Genomic DNA, 10,134 nt, shown 5'->3' on the forward strand with positions numbered 1-10,134 from the left:
GTGTTAATGTACTGGAGTGTCCAGTCAGTGTGTCTGTATTAACCCCTCTCTCTCTCAGTGCAGTGTTAATGTACTGGAGTGTCCAGTCAGTGTGTCTGTATTAACCCCTCTCTCTCTCAGTGCAGTGTCCATGTACTGGAGTGTCCAGTCAGTGTGTCTGTATTAACCCCTCTCTCTCTCAGGTGTGCCCCAGGTTGGCTATGGACTGTAACTGTGTGAGTGATCTGCTCCTGACCCCCCCTGTACCTGCACTCTGGACTCCAGGTAACGGTCAATCTTTGGACAGTACAGTGTTACTGTACATTAGTGTCCATTCTGTCACTCTCTCTGTTAACTCCTCCCTCTTGATATCTCCAAGGCATAGCGTTCCCAGACTGGGCCTACAAGCCTGAGTCGAGCCCCGGCTCCAGGCAGATCCAGCTCTGGCACTTCATCCTGGAGCTGCTGCAGAAGGAGGAGTACCAGAACGTCATCGCCTGGCAGGGCGACTACGGCGAGTTCGTCATCAAGGACCCCGACGAGGTCGCCCGGCTCTGGGGCATCCGCAAGTGTAAACCGCACATGAACTACGACAAGCTGAGCCGCGCACTGAGGTGCCTCACCCGCCTCACTCTCGCTGTCTCACTCTCACTGTCTCTGGTGCTGTCTCCTTCTCTCTCTGTCTCACTCTCCCTGTCCCTGGCGCTGTCTCACTCTCTCATTGTCTCACTCTCTCTGTCTCTGGTGCTGTCTCCTTCTCTCTCTGTCTCACTCTCCGTGTCCCTGGCGCTGTCTCACTCTCTCATTGTCTCTGTCTCTGGTGCTATCTCCTTCTCTGTTCTGTTCTGGGTCCAGATGGGCTGGCAGTGCCCAGGTCTGACAGTACTGCTCCAGCGGTGCCAGGCTCTGCTGCAGCCCCTGTTCTGGGTCCAGATGGGCTGGCAGTGCCCAGGTCTGACAGTACTGCTCCAGCAGTGCCAGGCTCTGCTGCAGCCCCTGTTCTGGGTCCAGATGGGCTGGCAGTCCTGCTCCAGCGGTGCCAGGCTCTGCTGTTCTGGGTCCAGATGGGCTGGCAGTGCCCAGGTCTGACAGTACTGCTCCAGCGGTGCCAGGCTCTGCTGTTCTGGGTCCAGATGGGCTGGCAGTGCCCAGGTCTGACAGTACTGCTCCAGCAGTGCCAGGCTCTGCTGCAGCCCCTGTTCTGGGTCCAGATGGGCTGGCAGTCCTGCTCCAGCGGTGCCAGGCTCTGCTGTTCTGGGTCCAGATGGGCTGGCAGTGCCCAGGTCTGACAGTACTGCTCCAGCGGTGCCAGGCTCTGCTGTTCTGGGTCCAGATGGGCTGGCAGTGCCCAGGTCTGACAGTCCTGCTCCAGCAGTGCCAGGCTCTGCTGCAGCCCCTGTTCTGGGTCCAGATGGGCTGGCAGTCCTGCTCCAGCGGTGCCAGGCTCTGCTGCAGCCCCTGTTCTGGGTCCAGATGGGCTGGCAGTGCCCAGGTCTGACAGTACTGCTCCAGCGGTGCCAGGCTCTGCTGTTCTGGGTCCAGATGGGCTGGCAGTGCCCAGGTCTGACAGTACTGCTCCAGCAGTGCCAGGCTCTGCTGCAGCCCCTGTTCTGGGTCCAGATGGGCTGGCAGTCCTGCTCCAGCGGTGCCAGGCTCTGCTGTTCTGGGTCCAGATGGGCTGGCAGTGCCCAGGTCTGACAGTACTGCTCCAGCGGTGCCAGGCTCTGCTGCAGCCCCTGTTCTGGGTCCAGATGGGCTGGCAGTGCCCAGGTCTGACAGTACTGCTCCAGCAGTGCCAGGCTCTGCTGCAGCCCCTGTTCTGGGTCCAGATGGGCTGGCAGTCCTGCTCCAGCGGTGCCAGGCTCTGCTGTTCTGGGTCCAGATGGGCTGGCAGTGCCCAGGTCTGACAGTACTGCTCCAGCGGTGCCAGGCTCTGCTGTTCTGGGTCCAGATGGGCTGGCAGTGCCCAGGTCTGACAGTCCTGCTCCAGCAGTGCCAGGCTCTGCTGCAGCCCCTGTTCTGGGTCCAGATGGGCTGGCAGTCCTGCTCCAGCGGTGCCAGGCTCTGCTGTTCTGGGTCCAGATGGGCTGGCAGTGCCCAGGTCTGACAGTACTGCTCCAGCAGTGCCAGGCTCTGCTGCAGCCCCTGTTCTGGGTCCAGATGGGCTGGCAGTCCTGCTCCAGCGGTGCCAGGCTCTGCTGCAGCCCCTGTTCTGGGTCCAGATGGGCTGGCAGTGCCCAGGTCTGACAGTACTGCTCCAGCAGTGCCAGGCTCTGCTGCAGCCCCTGTTCTGGGTCCAGATGGGCTGGCAGTGCCCAGGTCTGACAGTACTGCTCCAGCGGTGCCAGGCTCTGCTGTTCTGGGTCCAGATGGGCTGGCAGTGCCCAGGTCTGACAGTCCTGCTCCAGCAGTGCCAGGCTCTGCTGCAGCCCATGTTCTGTGGTGACAGCAGGACTAGGTCATCTGCAGAGAGCAGGAACTTGATCTCTGTGTCGGGTAGTGTGAGACCAGGAGCTGCAGACTGTTCCAACATTCCTGCTAACTCATTGATGGAGATATTGAACAGTGATGGGCTCAGGCTGCAGCCCTGTCTCACCCCACAGCCCTGAGTGAAGAATTCCCTCCTTTTGTTACCGATTTTCACTGCCTGAGTACTGTACATTGACTTAACTAAATTGTAGACTTTACCTCCTACACCCCTAAGACGAATTTTTTTTAAACTGTCCTTTGGGCCAAATTAAATCAAATGCTTTTTTGAAATCAATAAAGAATGCATATATTTTTCTAGGTTTTGTTTGGTGGACATGCTCATTTACTATATACAGTAAGTGTGTGTAGGGTGTAAATATGATCTGATGCGCAGCAGTTTGGTAGGAAGCCGGTCTGACTCTTGCTCAGGACACGGTGCTCGGTAAGGAAGGCCAGTAATTGGGTATTCATGATACTGCAGGATACCGTCCCCAAGTTACTGTCCACACAGATGCCTTGGTCGTTGTTAGGGTCCAGTCTGTCACAGTCTTCTAGGTGGGCGTGATCAGTCCTTGACTGCAGGCCCCAGGGAAACAGCCGGTTTCATGCTGAGGTTGAGGAGTTTGAGCAGGGCTTGCTGCAGCTACAAGCTGCTGTGTCTCAGTATCTTATCAGCTCCATCTTGGCCACCGGCCTTGCGTGGTCTGAGGGCCTGGAGTTTGTCTAGTAGCTCCTGCTCAGCGATTGGAGAGTTTAGGGGGCTTGGGTTGTCTTTGATAGCCAATTGGAATATTTTCAGTTTCCCACATACAGTCTGTTGTTTTGGTCTAGTGCTTCTGTGTTTGGGATCTGATGGTAGAGATGTTCAAATGAGGTTTTCCAGACTGATCCATTCTGGATGGGCGATTGTACTGTTTTTTGATTTTTTAAAAATTATTCCATCTTTCCCAGAAACAGTTTTGCTTTATTGATTCCTGGATGGCTGAGAGTTGTGTGTTCATGCTTGTGTTTCTTTTCGTCTTTGGAGTGTGTCTGCAGTGTGTCACCATCTCCCAGTATCTCACTGTGTGGTTGTGTGTTTTTTTGCTTTGCTCGTCCACACAGTGCTTTTCTGCTGTTTCTGCAGTCTGTACCAGACCATTTTTCTTTTGCTTTTGTTTTGTTCAGTGTGTTTTGCATTTATTCTTTTTGATATAGAAAATTAAATCTTTTTAGAATCTTTTACAGCCAGATTTCTGCCTGTTTTCTTGGTGTGATATAGAGTAATTAGGGAAGTAGTCAATAAAGTCTGATTTTCCAGATGCTCTCTGGTATTCATCCAGGCTGTCTGTGTCCCATCTGTACGCCTGGTGGAGGTCGTACAGCTGGCTGGGCTGTGTCAGTGTGTCTCTGTGCTGGTGTGCTCTCTTCATGTAGAGTGTGATCTGGCTGTGGTCAGAGAGGGGAGTTTGTGGCCTGACAGTGAAGGCACTGATACAGGAGGGGTCCAGGTCGGTGATGGCGTAGTCCACCACACTGCCTAGAGAGTCCCCTCTGGTCCTGCCCTTGACGATGTACAGGCCCAGCCCTTGACAGAGCTGGAGCAGCTCGCACCCGGTGCTGTTGACTCTGCCTCTAGTGCTGTCTTCTTCTCTCACTGTCTCACTCTCTCTGTCTCTGGTGCTGTCTCACTTTCTCACTGTCTCACTCTGTCTGTCTCTGGTGCTGTCTCACTCCGTCTGTCTCTGGCGCTGTCGTGCTCTCCCACTGTCTCACTCTCTCCCTGTCTCTGGCGCTGTCTCCTTCTCTCTCTGTCTCTGGTGCTGTCTCACTCTCTCACTGTTGCACTCTTGCTCTTACCTTTGCTGTCTCACTCTTTCTGTCTCACCTCCTCCATTCACCACGCACCCAGATGCTCCCTCTTCCTCTGTGTTTCACTCTATTATCTCACTCTTGTTTCTTTCCTCTCATTCCCCCCTTCCTCCCCCTTCACTCCCTCTCTTTTTCACTCCACTCTCACCCCGCCCTCATTAATCCTGCCCTCTTGTTCATTAACCCTGTCGTCAGCAGCTGATGATTACAAATTAGCTGTAGTTAATTGCTCAATTTAGGGCAGAGTCTTCCAGCTGTAACTCACAAACCTCAGCCTCAGTCCTGACTAACACAAAACCCCTCTCTCTCTCAGTGCAGTGTTCATGTACTGGAGTGTCCAGTCAGTGTGTCTGTATTAACCCCTCTCTCTCTCGGTGCAGTGTTCATGTACTGGAGTGTCCAGTCAGTGTGTCTGTATTAACCCCTCTCTCTCAGTGCAGTGTTAATGTGCTGGAGTGTCCAGTCAGTGTGTCTGTACTGACCCCTCTCTCTCTCAGTGCAGTGTTAATGTACTGGAGTGTCCAGTCAGTGTGTCTGTATTAACCCCTCTCTCTCAGTGCAGTGTTAGTGTACTGTAGTGTCCAGTCAGTGTGTCTGTATTAACCCCTCTCTCTCTCAGTGCAGTGTTAGTGTACTGGAGTGTCCAGTCAGCGTGTCTGTATTAACCCCTCTCTCTCTCAGTGCAGTGTTAATGTACTGGAGTGTCCAGTCAGTGTGTCTGTATGAACCCCTCTCTCTCTCAGTGCAGTGTTAATGTACTGGAGTGTCCAGTCAGTGTGTCTGTATGAACCCCTCTCTCTCTCAGTGCAGTGTTAATGTACTGGAGTGTCCAGTCAGTGTGTCTGTATGAACCCCTCTCTCTCAGTGCAGTGTTAATGTACTGGAGTGTCCAGTCAGTGTGTCTGTATTAACCCCTCTCTCTCAGTGCAGTGTTAATGTACTGGAGTGTCCAGTCAGTGTGTCTGTATTAATCCCTCTCTCTCTCAGTGCAGTGTTAATGTACTGGAGTGTCCAGTCAGTGTGTCTGTATTAACCCCTCTCTCTCTCAGTGCAGTGTTGATGTACTGGAGTGTCCAGTCAGTGTGTCTGTATTAACCCCTCTCTCTCTCAGTGCAGTGTTAATGTACTGGAGTGTCCCTTCAGTGTGTCTGTATTAACCCCTCTCTCTCTCCCTCTCTCTCAGATATTACTATAACAAGCGTATTCTGCACAAGACGAAGGGGAAACGTTTCACCTACAAGTTTAACTTCAGTAAAGTGGTTCTGGTGAACTACCCCTTGCTGGACATGGCTGGGCCTCCCTTCCTTCTGGCCCAGAATCACTTCAGTGGGTCACCGGCGCCGGACTGCAGCCCGCTCACGCCTGAGGTCAGAGACACGGACAGAGACAGACACGCAGGCAGGCAGACAGGCTGAGAGCCAAACAGACAGAGAAGCAGAAAGAGAGACAGGTAGACAGACACAGACACACTATCCCAGATTAAGAGAGAGAGACAGGTAGACAGACACAGACACACTATCCCAGATTAAGAGAGAGAGACAGGTAGACAGACACGGACACACTATCCCAGATTAAGAGAAAGAGACAGGTAGACAGACACACTGATTCTACACATTAATATGGGAGAAGAGAGAGAGACACTTAGACAGACACATTATCCTGCACTGAGAGAGAGACAGCTAGACAGGCACAGACAGACACATTACCACAGAATAAGAGAGAAAGAAAAGTAGATAGATGCTTACAGACACCTTTATTCTAAATAAGAGAGGGAGACAGCTAGACAGATGCACTATCCCAGAATAAGAGAGAGACACACAGACACACTGATTCTGAATAAGAGAGAGAGACACACAGACAGACACACTGATTTTGAATAAGAGAGACACACAGACAGACACACTGATTCTGAATAAGAGAGAGACACACAGACAGACACACTGACTCTGAATAAGAGAGAGACACACAGACAGACACACTGATTCTGAATAAGAGAGAGACACACAGACAGACACACTGATTCTGAATAAGAGAGAAAGACAGACAGACAGACACACTGATTCTGAATAAGAGAGAGACACACAGACAGACACACTGATTCTGAATAAGAGAGAGACACACAGACAGACACACTGATTCTGAATAAGAGAGACACACAGACAGACACACTGATTCTGAATAAGAGAGAGAGACACACAGACAGACACACTGATTCTGAATAAGAGAGAGACACACAGACAGACACACTGATTCTGAATAAGAGAGAAAGACAGACAGACACACTGATTCTGAATAAGAGAGCCACACAGACAGACACACTGATTCTGAATAAGAGAGAGACACACAGACAGACACACTGATTATGAATAAGAGAGAGCCACACAGACAGACACACTGATTCTGAATAAGAGAGAGAGACACACAGACAGACACACTGACTCTGAATAAGAGAGAGACACACAGACAGACACACTGATTTTGAATAAGAGAGCCACACAGACAGACACACTGATTCTGAATAAGAGAGAGACACACAGACAGACACACTGATTCTGAATAAGAGAGACACACAGACAGACACACTGATTCTGAATAAGAGAGAGACACACAGACAGACACATCATCCTGCACTAAGTGGGAGAGAGACAGGCAGGGAGGGGGCGAGAGAAGGAGAGAGGGTCTACAGGCACTTACTCCGCCAGAGAGAGAGAGAGGGGTTCCACAGACCGTATTCTTCGGCTCCCTGTCTTCCTTCCTTGAGGTGGATACAATCCCCCCGGTCGATATTTTCTTTTTAAAAAATAAATGAAAACATGAATGGATGCTAATGAAATGCGAGCTCGTTAAGACCCAGGGATCAGCGAGCTGTCGCTGCTCTCTGGGCTCCAGCGCACACTCGTACATGCAGCAGCTATCGACTGCGATCCAGGAAAATCCCTCTTCCTCCGGGTCTGCCTCCAGGGAGAGACTGACTGGAGTCCTTCCCTTCCTCTGATCCTCTGATCCTGCTCTCCTTCTTTTGTTATGACCTTGCTGATGATCAGGAAACTGACACGCGTTCCGCTCAACATATCCACTGAGACTGGCCATTTTATTAGGAACACACCAGTAAAGAACTCATATAACACACACAGAACAAACAAATACTGTACTTCCCTTCCAGTGAACACAGTGTGTCTGTATTAACCCCTCTCTCTCTCTCTCTCTCTCTCTCTCTCTCAGTGCAGTGTTAATGTACTGGAGTGTCCAGTCAGTGTGTCTGTATTAACCCCTCTCTCTCTCAGTGCAGTGTTAATGTACTGGAGTGTCCAATCAGTGTGTCTGTATTAACCCCTCTCTCTCTCAGTGCAGTGTTAATGTACTGGAGTGTCCAGTCAGTGTGTCTGTATTAACCCCTCTCTCTCTCAGTGCAGTGTTAATGTACTGGAGTGTCCAGTCAGTGTGTCTGTATTAACCCCTCTCTCTCAGTGCAGTGTTAATGTACTGGAGTGTCCAGCCAGTGTGTCTGTATTAACCCCTCTCTCTCTCAGTGCAGTGTTAATGTACTGGAGTGTCCAGTCAGTGTGTCTGTATTAACCCCTCTCTCTCAGTGCAGTGTTAATGTACTGGAGTGTCCAGTCAGTGTGTCTGTATTAACCCCTCTCTCTCTCAGTGCAGTGTTAATGTACTGGAGTGTCCAGTCAGTGTGTCTGTATTAACCCCTCTCTCTCTCAGTGCAGTGTTAATGTACTGGAGTGTCCAGTCAGTGTGTCTGTATTAACCCCTCTCTCTCTCAGTGCAGTGTTAATGTACTGGAGTGCCCAGTCAGTGTGTCTGTATTAACCCCTCTCTCTCTCAGTGCAGTGTTAATGTACTGGAGTGTCCAGTCAGTGTGTCTGTATTAACCCCTCTCTCTCTCAGTGCAGTGTTAATGTACTGGAGTGTCCAGTCAGTGTGTCTGTATTAACCCCTCTCTCTCTCAGTGCAGTGTTAATGTACTGGAGTGCCCAGTCAGTGTGTCTGTATTAACCCCTCTCTCTCTCAGTGCAGTGTTGATGTACTGGAGTGTCCAGTCAGTGTGTCTGTATTAACCCCTCTCTCTCTCTTTGTGTATCTCTCAGGCTCTGCAGTCATTGTTCCCACGGTTACCGGACTCGTCTGGTCGGGGGGGTCTATTTGAGAGAGGGGGTGCACCAGGTACCCCAGAGTCTGAGAAACTGAGACTGGACACCGCCTTCCCCTTCCTCAGCTCCGGTGAGAGAGGTGGTCAGACGGAGGGCTGGGTGAGGGACAGAGGGAGACAGGAGACAGGAGACAGGAGACAGGAGACGGGGAATCAGGAAGTCAGGAAGACAGGAAGTCAGGGAGACAGGGAGAGGGAAGGAGAAGGAGAGGGGAAGAGAGTGTGGCTGGTCTGGAATGGCAGGAGAGGGAGACAATCAGTGCACATTTCTTCATCTTAAATGAATGACACTGTAAGAATAAGAATAAGAATCACACACACACACACACACACACACACACACACACACACACACACACAGAGCGTGTGCAGACACCGCAGGTCCCCAGGAACCTCCTCTCTCCCTCCATCCCCGTCCTGAAAGGCCTGGCTGCCCTAATTGCGCGCGGGCTGGGGTCTGGCCTGTGGCGCCCCATTACCCAGTGTTCTTAAGCAAGCGAGCAGCCTGCGCGCTGTGATTCAATATTCATGTGACTGCTGGGCGCAGGGTAATACTGCCGGCCTGCAAATTAGAGCCAGTATCAAACACCGCACCACACACACTCACACACTCACACACCTACAGCCCTGAGTCAAGAGTGCAGGGAGGGAGGGAAGAGAGAGAGACAGAGCAGACAGAGAGAGAGGCATAGAGGAGTGGAGAGACAGAGCAGCAGAGTGGGAGTGGGATGGAGAATGGGAGAAATTACAGTTGTTCCAGTCACAGTTGTTGTGGCTGTTCCAGTCACAGTTGTTGTGGCTGTTCCAGTCACAGTGGTTGTGGCTGTTCCAGTCACAGTTGTTGTGGCTGTTCCAGTCACAGTTGTTGTGGCTGTTCCAGTCACAGTGGTTGTGGCTGTTGCAGTCACAGTGGTTGTGGCTGTTGCAGTCTGTGTCTCTGCTGTCGCCGTGGTTCCTGGTGACCCCTCCCCTGTCTGCTGTCCGCAGGTGCCCCCTGCTACTCGAAGCCACCCTCTCTCCTGAGCCCCTACGGCCGCGGCCCCTCCTTCAGCGACTACACCTGGGGCTTCAGCCCCTACCTGCCCGGGGCCTTCTCCCTCAACAGCCCCAAGCTGGGCCCGGGCTCCCTCTACCCCTCGCACTTCTACCCCAGCCCCCTGCAGGGCCCCCTGTCCCAGCTGCCCAACCCCTTCTCCGGCCTCCTGCCCGGGGTGGGCGGGGGCGCCGGCGAGGCCGCGGCGGGCCAGGGGGGCAGGCTGGGCGTGCCCCCGTACGCCGGCGCGCTGCCCTCGCTGGGCCGGACCGCGGACGTGCTGGGCGGGGCGGGGGGTGGCGAGAGGGGCGACGGCGGCCCGGCCCCGGGCCTGGGCCTGGCTCTGGGGGCTCCCCCGGCCGGCCTGGACCGCAGGGGCGCCGTCAAGCCGGACCCGGAGTCGGACTCGGAGCTGGAGATCACGGACCTGAGCGAGTGCAGCTCGGACAACGAGAACGAGGCGGCCGACTTCGCGGCCCCCCCCGGCGAGCGGCTCTCTGGGACTCCTGACACGAGCGCAGCGCCCGCGCCGCTGCCCCCCTGCCCCTCCCCCACCGGGGTCCCCCGGGCAGCGCTGGCGGAGAGACTGCGTGTCCACCACAGAGGCGCCGACAGCACCCAGCCCAGCTCACACAGCTAA

At 53.3% G+C, this 10,134-nt stretch overlaps 1 protein-coding gene across 1 annotated transcript; it reads left to right on the forward strand.

The window, feature by feature from the left end:
* Window positions 1-200: 200 nt before the first annotated feature.
* erfl1 (Ets2 repressor factor like 1) lies at window positions 201-10,134 on the forward strand. Its single transcript, XM_088905842.1, has 5 exons — window positions 201-264; window positions 359-593; window positions 5,483-5,666; window positions 8,400-8,532; window positions 9,449-10,134. Exons 1-5 carry the CDS (start codon window positions 201-203, stop codon window positions 10,132-10,134), a joined length of 1,302 nt encoding a protein of 433 aa, XP_088761968.1.

This window comes from Atractosteus spatula, chromosome 25 (genome assembly GCF_055471065.1).
Source record: "Atractosteus spatula isolate fAtrSpa1 chromosome 25, fAtrSpa1.hap1, whole genome shotgun sequence".
NCBI classification, from domain to species: domain Eukaryota; kingdom Metazoa; phylum Chordata; class Actinopteri; order Semionotiformes; family Lepisosteidae; genus Atractosteus; species Atractosteus spatula.